At 44.9% G+C, this 21,270-nt stretch overlaps 1 protein-coding gene across 4 annotated transcripts in view; it reads right to left on the bottom strand.

Moving 5' to 3' along the window:
- Positions 1 to 17,560, bottom strand: part of RTN4 (reticulon 4) — a 40,791-nt gene extending 23,231 nt beyond the window's left edge. Inside the window, exons 1-3 of one of the 4 annotated variants that reach the window (XM_032103839.1) lie at positions 17,004 to 17,560; positions 3,569 to 3,625; positions 323 to 2,764 (exon numbers count right to left, since the gene is read on the bottom strand). In XM_032103839.1, the coding sequence (XP_031959730.1) occupies positions 323 to 2,764; positions 3,569 to 3,625; positions 17,004 to 17,457 (2,953 nt within the window). In that variant the 5' untranslated portion in view covers positions 17,458 to 17,560. The remainder of the gene's footprint in view (positions 1 to 322; positions 2,765 to 3,568; positions 3,626 to 17,003) is intronic. The other 3 variants (XM_032103840.1, XM_032103841.1, XM_032103842.1) reach the window with 3 other exon arrangements.
- Between the last annotated feature and the right edge of the window lie 3,710 nt (positions 17,561 to 21,270).

The following is a 21,270-nucleotide window of genomic DNA, read 5'->3' as shown; positions in this document are numbered from 1 at the left end:
AGGCCACCCAATGCCCAGCCTGTGGACAACCATGGGAGGGCCTGCAGTGAGCAGACACTCATTTCTGCGTCGACAGACCACAAGCAGCAGAGCTGGAGGAGAAACCTGGAGATGCTGAGTCCATCCCTGATAAACAGAAAAAAGGCACTAAAGCAATCAGAATATGAAAAAGGTCCAAGTGCAGGCACTGACATTTTCTTTTACCCTCGGCCTACAGAGAAGTTTACAGAAAGTGATTTAAAAAGACTAAGTTGTGACATGCTTAAGTTTAGCTAAAGAATTATGCAGATTAGCAAACTGCAAGACAGCATACACAGATTACCTGAAGACTTATTCAGCTTTGCTGAAAATACAGCAGTAGGTTTTTTCTTTTCTTTAACAGAAGCAGCTTCTTTCTCAGCTTCCTTCTCAAAAGCTCCTGGTTTTACTACACTGACTATCTCTTTTTCAGCAGATAGAGGTGAGGTATCTGTGGCTGGTAAGCACGTGGTGGATACTTCAGGCACTTCTTTGTCCACAGCCTCCAACGACTTTTTCAAGGCATTGGTATCTTCCTCAGCTTTTACTTCTACATTCTTCACAGACAGATCACAGGGCAGCTCTGGGCAAGGCAACTGCCTCTTCTCACCCTGGATCACCTTACTGATGTCTTCACCTTCATCTTTGTGCATTATTTCTCTGTCAGTGACCTCTGTCACAAATTCAGGAGCAGTTTTAGGATGACCTAACATCACGAAGTCTTCTTCCACTGAGCCTGGGGAAGACTCCATGGGTGAGAGAGCTTTGTCATCTCCTGTTTTTGGTTCCATAGCAACAGATTCATCAGCTGAGTAAGCCAAAGCATCCAGCTCTTCCATTTGAAGAGGAATCTTCTCTGCCTTGGCTGTTTTTGCAGGTATTGGCTCAGATGGTGGAGCAGCAACAATTTTGGAAGAGTCCAGCTCGGGTTGGAATGACTCCAGATAAGGCTTGCCCGTGGCAGCTACTGAATCCACCAGTCCTTCCTCATGTTCTTCATCAGTTGGAATACTCTCAGTGGATTTACTTTTTAAGAGGAGAGATGGATCTTCACTCGCTTCCTCAGCAAAGTCAGATATCATCTGGCTATTAAACAGGCCAGCTTTTCCAAACTGTGGAGACATTTTTCCATCTAGTTCCTTGTGTTCAGGTACATCCTGAGAAATGCTTTCTGTTACCGGTGTCTTTGAATACTCTGCGAAGGATGGAGAAGGAGATTCACCAGACACCTTTGTTCCCTTAATTAAGTCACACGCAATAGATATATAAGGAGTCTCCAGATCTTCAGGAGTGGTGCTACTCTCCCCATCAGGTTGTTTAAATGCCAATGTCTCCTTTGCTTCCTGGGTCTGTGTCAGCGGTACATTCACTGCCTCTTGGTATACAGGAGGTTTTTCAGCCTCTTTTACATTCTCATACTTGGCAGTGGGAATAAACGTTTCTAGTGGGGAAGCTTCCAGCTGCACAGCAGATGCTTCTGCCCCAGCAGTCCCAGTGCTTAGCGGGGCTTCCATAACAATATCCGGCAATATCGGCGACGGAGCGGCTTCCGAGCCTTCGAAGGAGGGGCAGATTTGCGCCGTGGGTTTCAGAGTCTCCTGCGCCGCCTCGGAGGTTTGCACTAAATCAATCTTGGTTTCATAAGCCAGTTTTGTGCAGGCTGCATCGTGCATCTCGTACGCCTCCTGCACCAGGTCAGGAGTGAGACCCTCGGGCATGCTTGTGGCGCTGTCGGGCGGCACTGGTGGGACTCCCTGTGCTTTAGGGGACTCAGCTCCCTGCCCTTCCTGCCCAACTGCTCCAGTACCAAAATTACCTTGTTCTGGGCCTGTCTGAGCTTTCAGTTCTGCAATCTTTTTCTCATCGTCAGTTCTATTTTCTGAAGTGCCTTCCTCTAGTGGAGAAAGAGATTTGCCTTTGTTACCACCTGGACTTGGAGAGGAGTCAAATTTAGTACAAGTGATGTAAGTCTGCGAAGGTTCTTTTACAGCTTCTGGGGTGCTTGGGAAAGAGGGATCTTCAGCGCTGCCTTCACTCTCTCTTTCGTAATCCTTCTGCACATTCAGCATACCCACACCATATTTCTCATCCAAACTGCTCTCCAGCTTGGCATCGATCTTACTTCCAACATCCTCTCTCATGCTGCTCAATCCATGACTAGCACCTTTGACTTCCCATACTGGCTCGAATGGTTTGAAGTCTGCATATTCTTCCCTTCTAAGAGGATCTTCTTTCACCACCCCTTTTTCACCATGATCACCATCTCCTCCGTACTTGTCTTTGTTATCAAAGAGATCTTCCTCATTCCTCTCAAACAAATCTTGGGGAGACTCTGGAGACATTTTCAGCTGCTCTGCAGGCATTTTCTCCAGGTTAGGTAATTCTTTAGGGCCCTCTAGCTGTGTATTTTCTTTAGCTGGAGACAAAATGGCTGCTTCTTCTTTAGCAAATGGGGGTTGCGAGTATTTCGTCTCTGAAACGTCTTTGTCATTTCCCTCTGCAAGAAAGGGGTTTCTGGAATTTTTCATAGGTTCTTTATAAACCTCCCCGGAGCTCTCTTTGTAAGTGCCTCTTGCAGGAAATCCATCTGAGAGGGTACCAAAGGCTGTGTGCTCTTTAAAGGGATCGGCTGAGAGAGGAGAGAAGGAGGGAAGAGAAGGAGCAGGATCAAGCGGGACTGCAGTAAAATCCTCTTGACCAAGCGACTTAGTGCTACCTGGCTGCTCCTGCAAGTCCATAACTTTTTCTGTGACCGTGGACAGAAAGGAAAATTAGAGAATGCAAGTGCTCTCAAAGTCAATGCAAACTTTCAACAGGTTCACGTGATTTTAGCGACTAAAAGGCTCTTCCAAGTACTAGCATGGATACTATAAGCCATTAATACACAGTATCACTTAAAGCTATTCTATTTCTCTGCTAGGAGAGAAGTGAGCAAGAGGCTCAAGAAGCAGCAACTTTATGCAGTGCAAAGGTCTCAGTAAAGTTGAAGATGCCAGACAAGTACAGGGGGCAATATTAACAAAGCCAGAACAGGAGGGTGGCAAGGGGAGACAGAGAGAGGGGATGTGTGGATGCTTGGGCACAAACATATTGCACAAATGTGTGCCAAAGCCTTTTTTGGGCACCTTTTTTAAAATGGGAATTTGTGGATGGTGTACCTAATAAAAACCACTAACTCAATACTACGGGTGCAAATTTTACTTCTTTAAAATACTGCAGAAAGTTACTATAGATTAAATCTTTCTGCTCAAACAGCAAAGCAACTATGCTCTGATGTGTTAACCTGTTAACAGTATCAACTTCTCTCCTACATCAAGGGTCCAAGAATTCACAGATGGCTATATCTTGTTTATGAAACAGTTTACCACATAAACAAATGAATGCATATTAAAATCTGGAATAGATCAACTGAAAAGTCAAAACTGAAAAATGTGACAGAGGCTATTCTTGGACCCATGCTGACTTTTAGTAGAGGCAGACTAATGGGAAAGGGTTAATGAGATCAGAAAGGCAGGAGGTACTCAGACAAAGGGGAGCAGAAAGAACTTGCCTGCAGAGGAGTGCATCAGAGGCGTAGATGTAGCAGGAAGAGCAAAAAGGGTCTCATCTGAAAAACAAACAAATAACCTCAGCAGAAGGAAGGGCCAAGGTGAAGAAGGGAGAAAGCACACAAGGAGTCAGTTCCCAATAAACCCAACAGATCCACAGCCAACACCCAAGAGAACCACGGAACACCATCATCGGAGCCAGCTGATTTGGGGCAGCCAACACCCAGATTTCCCCATTCACAATGGGATCTTTACTGAGGGATCTCCACCCTCCAAGCCAGTGACCAACCTTAGGGTGAGACACACCCTGGCAGCTACTCTTTATTTTCATTCCCTGACCTTGCACACCACTGAGCAGCTACACCTGCCATTGCCAGTGGCACACGGTCCTTACTCTGCTCTCCTCACAGCCCTCGGTGCGTGTGAGCGCAGCCCCAACAAACTCAGCCAAACACTGGTAAAAGTTCAAATGGCTAAAGCAAGCTCTGAAACACCCCACAAACGCAGCACTCCTCAGGCATGGCCATACTGTCTGCTTTTTGTCAACTCTTTTCCTTTCTGTGTGACATAGACAAGACCCCAGAGGAAGGTGACAGCTTTAAAGCCTTTTTTGGCACGATCTAAGGAGTGTATTTGGCTTTGCTGAGTTTGTTTTAAGCCTAATATCTCCTAAGACAAACCCAGCTCTCCAATTTCCACTCAAAGCAGCAGTAGCAGCCATCACGAGGAAGCAGGTAAAGCAAAAGCAGTCCTTCTCTGGATTTCTGTGTCAGCAGCAGTGTTTTTCCCAGGTCCATCATGGCCTGTTTGCTTTACATTGATCTAAGAATACTAACATTCCAGAATGAAATAAATTTACCTAAAAGTGCATAAAGTTTTCAAATTGAGGCTGTTAAAGGATATTTGCAATTTACATCAATTAGCAGACACTTGTATTAGCAGACACTAAATTATATTAAAGCACTTAAATCAGATTTTTATTCTCAGTACAGACACCAACAGTCTTTAATTTTGCTATTTGCCTGGACAAAACCAAGTAGTGGAAAAGAGGTGGGGGTATTTTTGGCTTGTTTGGTTTTTTGGGGTTTTTTTTTTAACTATTATTAAAAGCAAGAAATAATAGAAACAATTGATTTGAAAAGATGAAAGGCAAGAGTGAGAAATATGGTAGATGAAGCAGCACATACATAATAACCCAGTCAGGCAAGGTATTAAGCTAAGCTGTGTTTTGGCACTAAACCATGACTTGTGCAGAAGCAAGGCCACTTGCAGACACTCATGACCTGTCTGGCTTATTCATGTTAATCCCACCAGCAGTTTTCCAAAAATCAAGTCTCCTCACAACCTGCCTTTCCTGTCACAATACACAGTCAGTTGGGTTTGTTTCACAGAACATTTCTCTGTTGCTGTATTTTGTGGATTATAAGTACCACTTGAATATGACAGAAAACAGAGTAAGAAATAAAGCCGAGTGTAGGACTTGGTATTCAGAAGGTTCCTCAACTCCTGCTGGGCCAAAGGGATTTCTGCTCAGTTTTCTAAAAATTAAATTTTTCAATTAAGGACCATATAGAGAGAAACCTCAATTCCAAATTTAGAGCACATTAAAGCAGTGTCACAGTTCAATGGTGGCAAAGCTTTTAAGGACAAAAGCCACGCTGGAGGACAGCTGATGGGTATGTGACACAGAGTCACAGAAGTGCAACACCATGTACCACTACAGGCCCTTTATTCCAGTAGCTGCTTGATTCCACATCCCCTGGCTCACCAGGATCCTTTCCACAAGCAGAGACTTCTCCTCAGCCCACACCTTTCCTGAAACCACACACCTGCCCTCCTCCAGATCATCTCAGAGCAGCACAACCCAGATTTCCTGGAAGGCGTCTGCGCTTTCGGGCAGGAGAGAAAGCAGGATGGACCTGATGGGACCACATTGTGAACAGAGACCCTGACAGCCCTAAAGAATAGGGCCTCCCAGGGAAACCAACACCAGGACAGTGGAGAGGAGATGCTGGAAACGCAGGAGGAAGGGCAAAGAAATACAGCAAGGGGTGTAAAGAGGTGAAGGGAAAACACACAAGTCATCCCTGAAAGGTGCAGCTCCCTGCCTGTCTAAAGGCCAACTGCAATCTCTACCAAAAATTCCACATTTAAAATCTTTTGAATGCTTTCCAACCCCAGAGAAAGAGATTTCAGTTTCTAGGGAAGGGCACTGGGTTTAAGAGCATGGGCTCTCATTTTTCAGTGGTTCCTTAAGACAGCACAAGGCAAAAACTCCTTCTGAGGTCTGGCTTCCATTTACTCAGCACAGAACCATGAAATAGCTATGCCAGCCACTGAATTCCCAGGTTGTCTTAATGGATGGATATTGTGTCCACACCCAAACTTTATTTTCCACACATAGCTGGAGTGTGAAAAGAGATTACATAAAAGCAGTGTTTCCTAACCAGCCAAGGAGAACCACCCACTTTCCCTCCACCCACATCAAAATGGCATTTTTCCTGCTGAAAGGAAAAAGATACAAGGGCTTTTTCCTGCCCTTGTGGGTCCTGTGTAACACCTCCAAGCAAGCAGGGAAAATGGAGTAGGACAACTCCCCCATCAGCGTCGCTGCTGACTGAACCACCACTCTCTGCAGAGGGGAATTGAAGTGACATGGTGAAAAGGATTTCTTCCAGCAGTGACACTGCTGAAGAATCCCCATGTCCCATGTGGAGGTAGAAACCTCTCAGAAACACAGCTCTGTGGGTAAGTAGGACACTTCTAGGATCCATCACCAGGGGTGGCTTCTCCTATTTGCATCTCAGTGGCAGAAATTAGGTGACAAAAACAAACACAACCAAGCAGTACAACAGAACCAAGTAAAAAAACTTCAGAATACATCGAGCTCTAAGCAAGATTATTGTCAAGCAAAAGTAGATATTCAAAACACCTTAACTGACCTACAAAGTGAGTTTCACTACAGCAAAGCTCCACCCAAATAAGTACAGAAAAAATCTCAGTGATCTTCACTTTTTACATATCATAACTAAAAACTCCTTCAGTAAGAACTGCTCAATAAACACTTCCATCAGCAGGCAGATTTTGTTTCATGAAACACAGAAGAATGAGACCTCAAAATGAACACAATCTCCATGAAAAGAGTTTTTACTCCAATTTTTTTCTGCCAAAAATCCGTAACGATGTAAGTTAGTAAAGTACTTTCAGCATTGCAGCCAAGATAAAGGTTGACCTCTTATTTATGAATGGTACCACTTTATATGAGTTACTGAGGCACTCCAGCTGATGGCTTTTAGAGAGAACTTTAGAGACTCAGCCTGTCTGACTGCATTCCTGTTTTTAAACATTTGGTAAATTTTACCTTGGATTTTCGCAAATTAAATAGTCCCTAAAAAACCCTCCAAAACCAAAAGACAAATCACCCACAAATAGCCCCATAGCTTCTTTCATTAGCATGAAGTCTCATACTTTAAAACTGCATTATGATTTCAGCTAAAACATAACAAGAATCAGATTTTAGTTTTGTTTAAAAATAAAGAACCCTGACACCAGTGTGACAAAGATGTGTAATTTTAAACCCTCATTTCAATTTTTGCTGATTTCCCACTAACTGCTGATGCCACAAGATGCTGACATTACCAGCATAAAACTTAACATTTAAATATCAACATTTCAGATAAAAAGGAGAGAAATAAATGGAGAGAGATTTCTTATACAACTAATGAAATGAAAGTTATCTGCAAAGACTTCCAGAGAAAAAGAGAAAAATATTTAAAATGGAAAAGTGGTAAACTGACAATTCCAAGAAAAGCAATTTGTGAGAAAAAAGCCTTTTTTCTTCCCACAGAACAGACTTGACAAAGGAAAGCAGAAGACATCCGGCTATTCAGAGAAAGTAAGAACTGAGCCAGAACAATTCCTATCCCTCATCGCTGGATTTGTGTAAGTGAAGGACCCTTCCATCTGCTCCCATGTGCCTCCTTCCAATCAGCAGCAGCAGGACTGCGGTAAAGTGGCTTTATTGTTCTGCTGCTCTCCTTATTTTTGTGCACGAGCTCAACATTAAAACAGAAAAAAAACCTGCAAAAATACAGAGCAAACTTCACCTGATGCCCAGTTTAGCTTTGGCAGGAGACTGCATTAGGCTGCTAGATGGGAGTTTCAGCCTTCTGAACTCACAAACCACTTCCTGGATTAGTTTGCTGCAAAATGTGTGCTATTCTTAAAACAAAATTAGCAAAAATGGAGTCTTTAAGAATCCACCTTTGCAAGCTTAGGAAATGAGCAAGATACCAAACTAACAGGCCAGGGACTGCATTTACCTTACAGACCTCCCACAGGGGGGACATTGTGAGAAGCCTCTCCTGTTAACATAAATATTTAACAATAAAGGAAAACAGGGTAAAATTAATACTCCAAGGAATGGCATCTGTGACATGACTCACACATCCTGTAAAAGTTCCATTTGCAGCAACCCCTCTAGGACAGATATGAAAGAGGAATTGTTCCTTCAATGCATCAAGTTGTTCATGTGCCCACAGCGGAGGCTGCCCCAGGAGCATTTCTATCTCAAGCTGTTTCGCAACACATGTGGCCATTTAAAAGTTAATTATTTCAAGTTCTTGGATGCCTACTTTCCTACTGCAGTACAAAACAAGGGCACACAACTTCACAAGAATTCCTGAGAAAAGCAGCTACCTACACAAACTCCATTTAAATCATCTCCTGTTATGATGTGATTGTTCTAAATACGGGATTTCGCCAAATATTTAAACCATTCGAGATTAAGAACATTAACTATTAATAGCACCTTCTCACATCATTAGATCAGGCTGCAGAGCCACAGCAAAATTCGTTTTTCTCATTTGGCTCTTTTTAGTTATACGTGCAAGTTTTTACAGAGAAGTTTCCAGTTTAGGAAACTATTTGGAAATCTTGGGAGAAAAGCATGCAAACTGCTACAAAAGATAGGGATTGTTGAAGATTTAAGGGGAAAAAGGAGCTCCATTTTGGACATCCTGAGGGCATCACAGCTGGGATCACAAAGGAGCCAAGACCTTTGATCATTAACAACCCCTAGCCGTAGGTCATTTCAGGCTTTCACGGCAATTACTGCAAAGTGGAATCATGCATCACCTGCAAGGAGAGTTGTCCTGCACTACTTGAAATGCATACAGAAATCAAGTCCAAAACAAGCATTTTAAATAGTCTGCTTCTGCAAGCAGGTCTCCAGCAAGTAACATTTTCTTGTTGTCTAAGCACAAATCTATAACCAAAATGGTTTAGGCAAGCTTTCTTCAATATCATTTTTAAATGGTCCAATTCTGCAGCATCTCCTCTTTTAAAAAAACTCCACTTGAGACAAGCTGCCCAGCAACACAGGGGCTGTAAAGGACCGGGACAGAGGTGAGCTATGTGCCATTTCTTCTTCTTTTGATCAGCTCTTGAGTGAAAAGAAGGCAGTTCCACTCCCCTGCAATACCCAAGTGCCAACCTAAGCACGAACAGAGGGACACAAGGAAGAGACATTAATCCTGGCTCTATCAATGCTGCTCCCTGTTCCAATTCCCAAGCTGCCAAAGTAAGAACCCACCACGAGGGTGTTTTTAAAAGGCCATGAAATACTTCAGACACAACTGCCACTCTCATCTCTTGCAACCATTTTGATCAGTAACACCAGACCAGGATCCCAAGTATTTCAGAGAGTGGTTTTTCTGCTAAAAGTCTCTCATCTACTTAGTGTCACCCCATCCCCTCAGAGCAGGGACAGGATTTTATCTGCCATCTTTTGTTACTAAAACTAAACAAAGAAAAAAGTCTCACAGCTCAGCTCCAAAGAAATTTTTCACTACTCTCCCACCACGTACACAGAAAATTCCCAGAAACAGGATGCACGTACCTATCCCAGGCCAGCAATCCGCAGGAGCTCACCACGAGGAAATTAAATCCTCTCAGGAACAAAGAGAAAACTATTCTGCTCCTGAGCACAACTGAAGCTCAGGGAGGAGTAAATGGCACAGCACGACTACCACACACCTTGGCTGTACCTTCCCCTCAAGGCTCCCAACTGCCCAATCACAGAAATTCTGCTTTATTACCCAAATTAGCATCAGGTGCTGGGTAAAGCCTCCTTTTATTGAAGTCAGGTGGCCACAATTAATCCCAACTGTTCACAACCTATCTCTGATGGCCTGAAATACCCACTTCATAATCACAACTACATTTAATATAGAAATTGAATGTATTTAATAGCAAAACCAAAAATTAATTTAGAACAATCTAAGATATGAACGTTCCCAGATTCAGCATTTACAGCCACCAATTTATACTGTTTCAATCCATTCGATTAAAGAGAAGCAGAAAGAAACATCTAGCCAACTGCAAACACGTGTCCAGCTAGACATAGCTTTGAAGCCACGTACTCAGTCTTTGGCAACATTTGTAACCAAAAAAATGCTACATAATTCCTCTAAAAATGAAGTAACTTTTCCTTAAGACCCAGACTCTTTAACCATACGTTGAAATAACAAAAAGAAATTGAGTTCTGGCAGTGCCACAAAGCAGAAAAATACAGTAATTACATCAGAACTTATTCAAAGGCAGGAGGTCTAAAGAGCCATGCAAATCCTATCATTATGCAGACATTATCCAATTTAATTTTAGAGATTATACCAATCATAAGATTCCCTTTCACTGATTTGTACAGATGGATTTTTCCCTGCTTTCCCCACAATTAAACAAATTAAGCAGTATTTAGATGAGCAACCTTATCATTGCAGAAGAATGTATTTATTAGCTAAAATAATCTTTAAAGAATGGAGACGAGATGCTACTGATTTCTTTTGGCATCTCTTCCCAACACATTACCTTGTGTGACAAGCCTCTGACATAAGAGCTTACAGTCTGCAAAATAAAAACAAATTGGTGCATAAGATGTCTGATGTATAAGATATGAAAAACAAGGAGCAAGAACATGGATTCGTTATAGCCATTAGTATCTGTAGAATATCTTTTAATTAAAGGGAAAAAGCAGTGTGAAGATTCAGAGTCCTGATGCCCTCCTGAAAACCAAGGGGATCAGGTATCAACAGCTCTGCAACAGATTTTTGGTCAAAAAAGGTTTTGCCCAACCATCTGATTTTTTTGTCATTTAAGCCACAATACACAGATGGGAAAACCCATTTTCTTGTCTAACAGTGTGATCTTTTAAGGAAAACTTGGGTTTAAAGCACTCTAAATCCATCCCTCTAAGCAGGCTGAAGGCACCACCAGGCAGACCTGGCTGAAGCCCATGAAAGAAGGAGCCTCTCTGCCACCGGTGACATTTTTCTTCTTGCTTGTTCCTTTCTGTTCTGCAGCTACAACCTGCTTTGCAAGGCCTCACACATGCTCTTTCATCTGTTTTCCTTGGCACTGGTTTCCTTGCCACACACAGGGGATGCAGAACAACAGGCATTAAGGAATTTTCTCTCCTGTCAGGAAAGAGGGGACAGCAGAGTTCAAGGAAAACTGTCACAAACCAGTGCTGACTGGATAAGCAGGAGGAGATTTTAACAGACTGAGAACATTTTTAACTGGCAACAGGAAAGTTTATATTTATCTCAGTCTTGCATCTTATTTGAAGACATCTTAACTAACATATTCTCCCTAGCTGATGAAGTTGATGACATGATTGCCCTGTTCATTAAAAAGCTGCCAGTAGAAGCTGAGAGTATTTTCTCAGACACAAAGCAAGTCTCCCAGCAAAACCGGGGAGGGTCACACTGGTATTTCTAATACTTCTACCCAGAGAAGGAAGATAAAATTAAAAGTACTTTTTCTTTATACATCAGAAAGCAACAAATTGAGACAAACCCATTAAAATAATGGGAAAAGCAGTAATTTAAAACAATAAAATCTAACCTAACTTAAAATCTTCATATTTTGACAGCTACAGTTGGCAGCAGATTGATTATTTCCATTTGAAAGATAAAAAACATTCTACTGAGATAATTTGATTTTCTCAGACTTTGTGAATATTAATAAGGCCATTATTTCATTGCTGTTGTAATAGTTCTTATTGATGGAAAAACCAGTTAGAAAAGCCATCCACCAAGCATGTGTCATCGGTCTGGAGTGCAGGATCTCAGTGCTGGCTGTCCTGTGCTGCCCTAAAAACTGAGACTGCAGAATAAGGAGATAACATTATACAGCGTTTCCAAAGCATACACAGGAACAATTTCTATTTTAGATCATAAACAAGAAAAATTTTAAGAAACCTACACGAAAACATTACTTTTCTACTGAGGTCTCACAGTTCGCTATTTTTACTTGGCAATAATAGCTCTTTTTTTTTCTTTCATTTCTAAAGCAGCTTGAGTTACACAATTTTCCTCCTACTTCATGCATAAGCACTTCTGACTATCTCAAGATAATTTACCTGTAAGCTCCAAGTTGCTTTCCATTTTCTAGCCAATAAAAGACCAAGAACTATTTCCTTGCCTCCAAACTAGAACCCAAAGGACATTTTCAGATGGAACTATGCTTTGCTAATTTTTCTATCTGAGTTTCATAGTTACTATAGAAACCTGCCAGCACAGACACACACAAAAGACACTTCTGTCAAAATATTAACAGAAAATAAAGAAATATAACTTTCTTTTCTCTGCTCCAGTTGAAGATTAACCACCCTTTGTTCCTTCCCAGCGCACAAAGGCCAGGCAGATACGAGGAGAGCCATCAAGAAGCTGGGTGTGGCAGAATGGACATGGAAACGGGCAGACAAAGCCTCACACCAGAGCCCCCAAAATTCCAGCAGCATGGGAACACTGGGCTCCAGGGTTAAGAAGACTGATGCATAAATGCCTCCTGCTAAGTAGCCAGATTCCCAGACTGAGTGCTTTCCAAAATCCTGGGCACTGGAGGAAGAGGAAGGAAAATGAAAACAACATCCACTTTCCCAGCAACTTTGAGAAAACCTCTGACTGGGAAGCCTGAACGCTCCCCTCAACTTCCACAAGTGCAGCTGTTTGTGGTTATCTGTGAGATAAGGAAGAGGTTCTGTGGCCACCAGTGATGATGCAACAAGGTGGACAAGACAGTGGTCACTCCACAGCCATGCTCCAAGCTTCCTTAAGTACAGGCTGGGAGGACGGGGAAGAGAGCAAACAAACAGTGGCTCTTCACTGTCTCCTCACTTGTGGTTTGTAGGATTTAATCTCCAAGGCAAAAACTCCCAGTGCAATTCAAAACTTCCCTGAGGGCTACATCATTATAGGGTAGGTGGAAGCTGTGTGGTTTTATCCTGGAAAGCAAGTCAAGGGATATACACACACAAAGCAAACATACCATCAAACGTGGCAGGACTATCCTTGCACACACTCCTGGTTAACAGAAGACAGAGCTGTTTGGCTTCTGAAACTCTTACACCAGCTCAGTTACAGACGCAGGCTGCAGTGCTAGACACTGCACATGACAATGAATAAAACTGAATAAAATGATCCTTGGTTGAACTCACCAAGATGGGAACATGAAATACGAAAATGAAGGTTTACTATACCAGTCAAACTGCCCACTAGTCTCCTCTTTACAACAGAAAGAAAATTACGTTCTAAATTAGATAACCTAGGTTATGAACACCTCCCTTAGGGCTGTGCTGACTGTACGAGGGAAGAGAAAGGGTCTTGCCTCTCAGAGAAACACTGAAAATCAGTGGGTACATATTTTAATAAATGAAGGGTGCAAATGAAAGTCACCAGTGGTAGTATTCAAGGACAGCTCTGTTTTTTCCAAGTCCTGCTGCATCCTGTCCTTAAAATGCACACAACTCCTCTAGAGGAGCCCATGCAGACACAGAAGCAGAAAGAATCTGAGGAGCAAATAAGCTGGTTTAGAATTTGTATAAAATGCAAATGCAGGATGTGCAGGGTAAAAAGTTCACTCGCTGGGGTGAGCAGAAGCGTGTATAGATCTGCATTTATTCAGCACCTCCTGCGGCTGGGCTCAGCCTGGCCAGGGACAGCTCCGGGCAGCTCTGCTGACCTCTGCTTGACACTGTCTGGCAAACCTTCCTGAAACCTCTCCTCAACATGGATGACTTAAAGAAAAAAATCCTACATAATCAAATGGAAAAGCAAGACTAATTAATAAACTGGCCCTTCACAACGTTTGCATAGGTATTTAACCTAGGTCAGCTGAAGGCAATGGACACACAAGGAAACATCTTTATTCTCTCTGCATGCTGGCCTAGGGCCAGTCTGGTGGATTTTGTATACAGGCTTCTGGTAAGTGCAGTTTAACTGCAAAACACAACAGTCCCTTCCAGGAAAGTGATATATATGATCCTCCTTTTGCTGCAGGATGTAGGACTCAAAGAAGGAAAGTGGTATCTATTCATCATAGTACACTGGTTATTCTTACTTTGGGCAGCGAGCCAGAAAAGAGGGGAGTATTACTTTGACCATATATAACTACCTCAAACTAACTTTTTTTTGCACCCTATGTAAATTCAAGTAATCAAAAGATTTAAGCAGTAATCCCTCCAGAACTGCAGTTTCTGCTACTCACAAAACAGCAAGTACCACAACCCCAGAAATTGTTCAGGAGAACCCAAGTTCGACTACAGAACTCCTGCTTGTTTTCTCCTCCTGCAAATATTTATATTAGCTCTTCAGAAGGTAGGCTGCTGTTACCCTGCCAGAGACTTGCATTACATATAATTATGTCACAATGATACTGGATACTCTTAAGTGTGTAACTAATAGCAATTACAAAGGGTTTTTTTTAAAAAAAAACCACCTCCATATATACATAAAATACATTTCAATGGGCCATCAAGCAGGCAATACATTTTTGCTATTGTTCCCCTGACAAAAGGCAGCACCGCAGCCAATTGTTGCAGATAAAAGAAACCCTACTATTCTCTGCGTACTTACTACAGGCCTTACTCTCCTCCACTTGGAAACAGAATTTCAAAGTTATTTGCCTCAAATCCCCATAAATCAAAGCATTAGATTTCAAATACAAAGAGATTTTTTTTCAAAATTTCTAGACTGTGAACTGTAAGTCTTCAGTTATACCTTAAATTCAAACAGCAGAGCTCAAAGTAAGTGAAACCACAACTCTGCAGAGAGCAAACCACAGGGCCACGTGGCTGTCCCTGCCATGGTCACCCCGCCACCAGCTGCAGCCAGCAAATTCATTTTGCCAGTCTCCCAGCATGACAGAGTGAACTCATTTGAAGCCAAGCCAAATGTCTTGACCCAGACAGTTTTAACACCCACTGCTAAATGCAAAACTAACAAATATTTGATGTTTAAATGGATATTTAACATGATGCTCCTGCATCTGAGAAGGCCAAAGTACTCATTAGATAACCTGGCAATGCTTTTATCAACATTAATTTGCTCTCATCTAGGAGTTTCAAGTACAGAGCTTCTAATATTTCAACTCATCATTAGATGAGCATTGTGTTACACCACCTTGTCTTTGGAAACCAGGCCTCCCCCAGATACCAGTCCTTACTTCAGAGCCCTAAATTAATCATCACTGACAAACTAAAATAACTCTTTGATGCCACTTCTCAGCTATACTACGCAATTCTCACAGATAGGTCTCTTAACAGAGAACTATTTCAGGAATTACTGTGCTCTTTTTGCCTTATCCTTCAGGGGTCAGAGAGAAAAAAACCCAAATCATTTCCAGAAAACACGCTTTCATCCCTCCTTTTCAAAGCAACATGATTTAGTAGATCTTATTTCTTCCATTCAGTTCTGTTTAAACCATCCAGAGCTCCAGTCAGAGAACATGCCTAGGAAAAATTCTGTTCATCCATCATATAGAATCCCTCCTCTTCAGTCTGTTGCAAGCTTTTGTCATCATCTGCCCTCCAAATGGTGGAAACAAAAAAAAATTCATCTCCTTGGCATATTGCAACATAGAGAGCTTCCAGAGGAACAAAACAAAGTAGGCTTCATGAAAGACAACAGCACAAGTCCTGTCACACATGTAAATAAAATGCATTGTGAAACTTCCCCTGACAAAACTAAATTCATGTTTTAACAGGCTTTTTTAAAAAATCATTGTTCCAGATGCTTTTTTTTATTAGATCTTGAGTATCATGCCCCCTCATCCTGTTTAGTTATTATTGAAATCCTGCATCTTTACAACATACCAACACGACAAACACGACAAGAGCAATGAAGATAAGCACACACCATGATGATCTCAAGGCACTTGAATTTGTTCCTTTTCACTGTTTTAGTGGCCTCAAGTCAGCTCTTGCACTTTGAATTAAGGAGAAGTGGAGCCAAAGCACACTCGCAATCTGCATGCAAGGCATTAGTCATGCGGGTCAGCTCCCGGATTAGACCTGAGAAGGGCTCTGGCACTCAGGCAGCACAAGCAATTGTTGGGGGGTGACACGCCCTCCGCTCCACAGCCTGGACTCCAGCGAACCCCCACATCACGGGGCGACGCCTTGGAGAAGCCCCAGGTGACAGCCGTGGCTAAGCGGCGGCCATCCAGGACGCGAGGTTGACATTCTTCTCCAGGACTGCCACACCTAGAACAGCGAGCAGCCTGGTCGCCCTTTGTGCTACCACACATTCCTCCCTAGGTCAGCGGTGCCCTCTCCAGGGCTCAGCCCCGCAGTCCGCGGTCGGGGCGCGGCGTCCCCACGCAGGCCGCGGGCCGCAGGGCTGTGCCGGCCAGGTGGACGGCTGGCGGCTCCGCAGTCCCTTGCCTCGCCCCTCCCTCCAGGCGCCGTGTTAAACATGAGTAAGATTACAAGTATCTTATGTTGCCCTCCTCCCCCGCGCTCCCACGCCCAAACCCGCAGTGCCGGGCCGCCCCGGGGGGAACCGTGCCCGGGACAATGCGGCGAAGGGCGGGCTCTGCGTCGGGGGAGAACCGGCCGGAGCCGCGCGGACCCCGCGGCCGCTCCCTCGGGGCTCGGCCGGTGCCCCGGGCAGGGCAGTCCCCGCGAGGTTCAGCCGGTACCCCGCACACGGCCGGTCCTTCGGGGCTCGGCCGGTAGCCCGGGCTTGCCCCCCGCTCCCCCCGCGACGCGGCCGTTGCCAGGCGGCGGCGGCGGCCTCGCCCCCGGGCGGCCCATGTGCGAGGCGGCGGCCGGGGCGGCGCTTCCCCCTCCCGCCATTAGCATAACCCAGACGGGAAGAGGAGGGAAAAAGAAGAAATTACAATTAAAAAAATTCAGGAAAAAAAAATAAAGGAGAGGGGGAGCCCTTTCTCCCGCATGAGCTGCAGCGGGGCCGCGGGCAGCGGGGCCGCGCCCGAGAGCGGCTGAGGGGAGGGAGGGATGCCGCAGGAGGCGGTCGAGGGCCGGCAGACAAAGGGAACCTCCCGGCGGGGCAGCAGGGCTCGAGAACCGGAGCGGCTCGGGCGAAGGCTCCGGCGGCCGGCCGCCGCCCTCCCCGGGCCTGGGGCGGGAGCACTCACCAGCTGAGCCGGAGGAGGACCCTCTTCTCCGGGGGGCGACGGCAGGCTCAGCCTTGGGCGGCTGGGGCTGCGCGGGCCGGGCGGGGGCTGGGGGCTGCTCCTGCGCGGGGGACGGCGTGGTGGCGGAGGAGGAGGAAGAGGACACGGCTCCCCGGGGGCTCCAGTCGGGCTGCGGCGGCTCCGGAGCGGCGGGGCGGGGCGGCTCGGCGGGGGCGCCGAGGTCCAGCAGCTGCGGCGGCCGCTCCTGAGGGGCTGCGGCGGGAGCCGCGGCGGGCTTCCTCTCCATCACCTCCAGCTGCTCGTCGAAGTCTTCGTCCTCGTCTTCCTCTTCTTCCTCCTCCTCCTCCTCCTCCTTCTCGTCGTCGAGCACGAACTGGTAGTTAAACTGTGGCTGCTGCGGCCGGGCTGGCCCGGAGGAGGAGGAGACCAGGGGCGACTGGTCCAGCTCGTCCATGGTGCCTGGAGCGGGCGGAACAATGAGCGGTGCGGGTGCGGGGGGAGGCGCGGGCTGCGCTGCCGCCGCCGCTGCGGGACCCGCACTCCACGCCCAGTGAGTCACCGCCCGGGAGGCGCGGGTGCGGCCGCCCCGCCCAACGCCCGGAGCGGCGGCGGCGCCGGCCAATGGGAGCGGGAGCGGGCAAGGAGCAGCCAATGAGGGGCGGTCCCGGGCGCGGTCCCTCATGAATATGCATCAAGGGGGCGGGCCCGAGGGCTGGCAGAGAGGGGCTGAGAAGTCGGGTAAAGTTCAGCGCGGAGAACGCGGGTGGGGCGGGAAAGGAAAGGGAGCACGGCCCGGGGACCCTCCATCCCCCCGTGACAGACAGCCTGAGAGTGCGTGTCATGATTCACCGCTTTCCTCTGCCAGGAGTAGTACGGTTTTCTCTTTTTTTTTTTTTTTTTTTTTTTTTTTTTGTTTTAAACAGCGGCCAGAAACCCTCAGCGCTTTCCAGAAAGGGAAGGGGATGGCTGGGCTCCTGGGTACGGATGGTGCAGGGCACCGATCCCCCCTGGCCCGGCTTCTCTCACCCTGGATGTGACCGAAGGATCCCGAGGCATCCCGGGCGCCGCCGCACTGCGGGGCCGGGGAAGGGTGAGGCGTCGTCCCGCTCCTGTTCCTTGGGCATCGCGCCGATCACCGCAGGCACATCCCCCTGGGGCGGAAAGCGGGTCAGGCAGCGCCTTCCTCCGATGGGAATGGAAGTTTTAACCAAAACATGATGCAAAAACCTTCCCGTGTGTGTAAAAAAAACAAAACCAACCAAAAAAAAAAAAAAAAAAAAACCAACCAAAAAAAAAAAACCCACCAGAGAGGAAACATTGTCAGAAGAGACAAACTTGTTTAACCACCCGTGTTAGTGTAAGGCACTACGAGCAGATCTCATCATGTCTTTAGAGTATGAATTTAAATTGTGCATCTTCTGGAGGAAAGTATGGAAAGGAAAAGAAAAAAGAAAGGGGAAAAATGAAAGGAAAAAGGAAAAAACAAAAGAAAGAGGAAAGGGGGGGAAAGGAAGGAAAAGAAAGGGGGAAAGGAAGGAAAAGAAAGGGGGGAAAGGGAGGAAAGGGAAGAGGAAACAGAAAAAAAGGAAGGAAAGGAAGAAGGAAAGAAAGGAAAAAGGACTAAGAGGAAAGGAAAGATGAGAAAGAAAATAGGGAAGGAGAAATTTAAGGAAAGAGGAATGGGGGAAAAAAAGAGGAATGGAAAGAGGTAAGGAAAGAGGAGAGGGAGAGCAGAAGAAAACTTGGTGTTAGACTCTGGTGTGGTCTCCAGCTTTCTGCTCAGAGATGGAACATTGGCCAAAGCCCTTAGGGTAACACTTAATTTAACTAAAATAGCGTCTATTTGGATGCAATTTCCACCCACACAGCTGCCTCAATAAGACCAAAAGGCCTTATAATTCTATATTTAACACTACTCCAACATTATTATGGGTTTTTAACCCACAGATTATTTATTCTCCCACATATGCCCATATAAAGAGATTAGTTCATGGAAACATTCAGAGCAAGCAGCTGCCAGTTCAGTGAGACACGAGAAGTGAAGGAAAAGCAGCAGCTCTCCTGTCACTTCCCTTCTGCCGTGTAGGATGCAATGGCTGCCGAGATGGACATTCCGTGAGCTGTCCCATTAGGCAGGGACTGACACCCTGGAGCAGAAGCTCCTGAGTGGGATGAGTTCAGTGTACCTGAGCACACGGAGGGACTGAGGGGCAGCTGCCTCTCACACTGCAGAGGGAAGAGTTTCTGGCTGGAAACCGGAGTTCAATCACCAGCTTCAGTTACTGTCTGAAAAACGGGATGGCAACAAGTGAATGGAGGGGCTCCAAGGAGTCCCAGCACTGAGTCCTCTCTTGCCTCACGAAAACATATCGTGTTCTTTGCATGAACTGTCTGAACCCAAATACTTGTTGCTGCTATTTGTATTGGCAAGGCCATTCTAAGATACCCCCTTTTCCAATCAACTAGAGACCTTCCAGCTTCCAGTCCTAATTTGCTCAAGGCCAATGAATATCCTCTTACCACTTTTTCCTTTAATTTATATCTGGGTTTTTTTCTGAGTTTTAATTCCCAACAATACACTTTGTCTAGCCCTTGCCTTCCTAAGCTAACAGTGGAGAAGTTGTGCTATCACCCTTTCCCCTGCTCCTCCAAGCAGCCTTTCCCTGCACCCAATCCAGTCTCAGAGCAGGCACAGGAAATTCCAGATGAGATTTTTTTTTTTTCAAGAATGCACAAAGACATCAATATTCCCTATCGCTACCAGAAATTACCAGAACATATGTGCAAAGTATTTTTATAAACAAAGTGATGGCAACATTGTTATCCTGATGGAGAGAAATGTTTCCAGGAGGTGAATAAGCCCTTGACAACCTGTGAGGTCTTTATAAGTCATTCTTTGCCCCTAAGATTTTGTACGTTCTTTGACAAATTATCCATTTCTATTTTCAAGTCAGCCCCTTTTACAGTGATATAAGGGATGTTACAGCAGCAGCAGAATAGATGCACAGCAAATAAAATAGTTTGATTCAATAAGGTCTTTATAATTTCATCAGCAAATCTACTTTTTGCATCTCTTGGTTAAACAAGAAAATGGATTTTAAAAATTCCATTATAATATAACCTAAGGCAACAAGGTACCTTTAAAAATTTGTAAAATTCTGAGTATAGTACAGACACGGTGCTGAAACCAAATTTAACATGTTTAACTACAGGGATTTTTGGTCATCGACAAGAAGGAAAAATCTATATACAATTTGGCAGATTTTATCAGAATACTAGGAAGAGTATCTATCATCAATTAAGGACAAATGAAAGGGGTTTTTATTTAGAGACAGGAAGTGACTAAAAGTCTTGGAGGGAAACAGGAAGGGAGTTCCAGATTCCCTGAGCAAGTCAAATTAACAAGTGAAAGGAAAACAGAGCTCTGCAGTACTGAAAGTATATTGCAAAACACCCCGGATTTTAGCTCTTTAGAAAAGTACTTTACAATTTTGCTAGGAAGACTGTCAACAAGTAGGATTATTTTGCAGATACTCAGCAATTTAATTTACCAACTTAGTTTTCGTGAGCTGTTTTCCTATAGCAAAGTTAGGAAGGAAAGCATTCCATGAGTGAAACCCCAGGAGGGATGTTTCTGAATTTCCACAGTGGTACTGCCAATGGTTATGTACTGGTGGGATTTTTTCAGTCCACTCCGATCTTCTGCTTGATCTTACACAGAAGTCATGATATCACAGCTTACCACAGACTAGGATAATAATGGTGATGGGATAAATGCAGTACTGTCTCTTCACAGCATGATCCAACAGAAACACACACCCCCCCCCCCCCCCCCCCCCCCCCCAATTTGGTCTCAGATACTGATTTTAAAAGATAGATTTAAAATTGAGAAGGTGGCTGGATTTCTGTCCCTCCTTTCAAGCTTTACGGACAATCTCCCAGGTTTCAGACATAATGTCTTTATCTCTGGAAGGATAAAACTCTGCAATTCTTTGTTTTCAGATTATGCCTATGCTGCAGAGCCTTGGGCATCAAGTGGATTTGCCTCACAGGTTTGTCTTCCCTTGAACACCTGCTGTACTTCTTTTCAAGATCAGCAGTGGGATATTGTGACAAAAATCACTGTTTAGTTTATTAATACAAATGCAGCATATGGAGAGGGGAAGGTGTGAAAACAATAGAACAAAGGGATTTCCATCTCTTGATGGTAACTGAGCCAGGCTGGGCTGTATCAGAATCTTCTGTGGGGCCTGCCCTGTCCTCTGCT

Source organism: Corvus moneduloides, chromosome 3 (assembly GCF_009650955.1).
Source record: "Corvus moneduloides isolate bCorMon1 chromosome 3, bCorMon1.pri, whole genome shotgun sequence".
In the NCBI taxonomy this organism is placed as follows: domain Eukaryota; kingdom Metazoa; phylum Chordata; class Aves; order Passeriformes; family Corvidae; genus Corvus; species Corvus moneduloides.
Note: the sequence above shows the minus strand (reverse complement) of the source record. Positions and strands in the feature narration are given on the sequence as shown.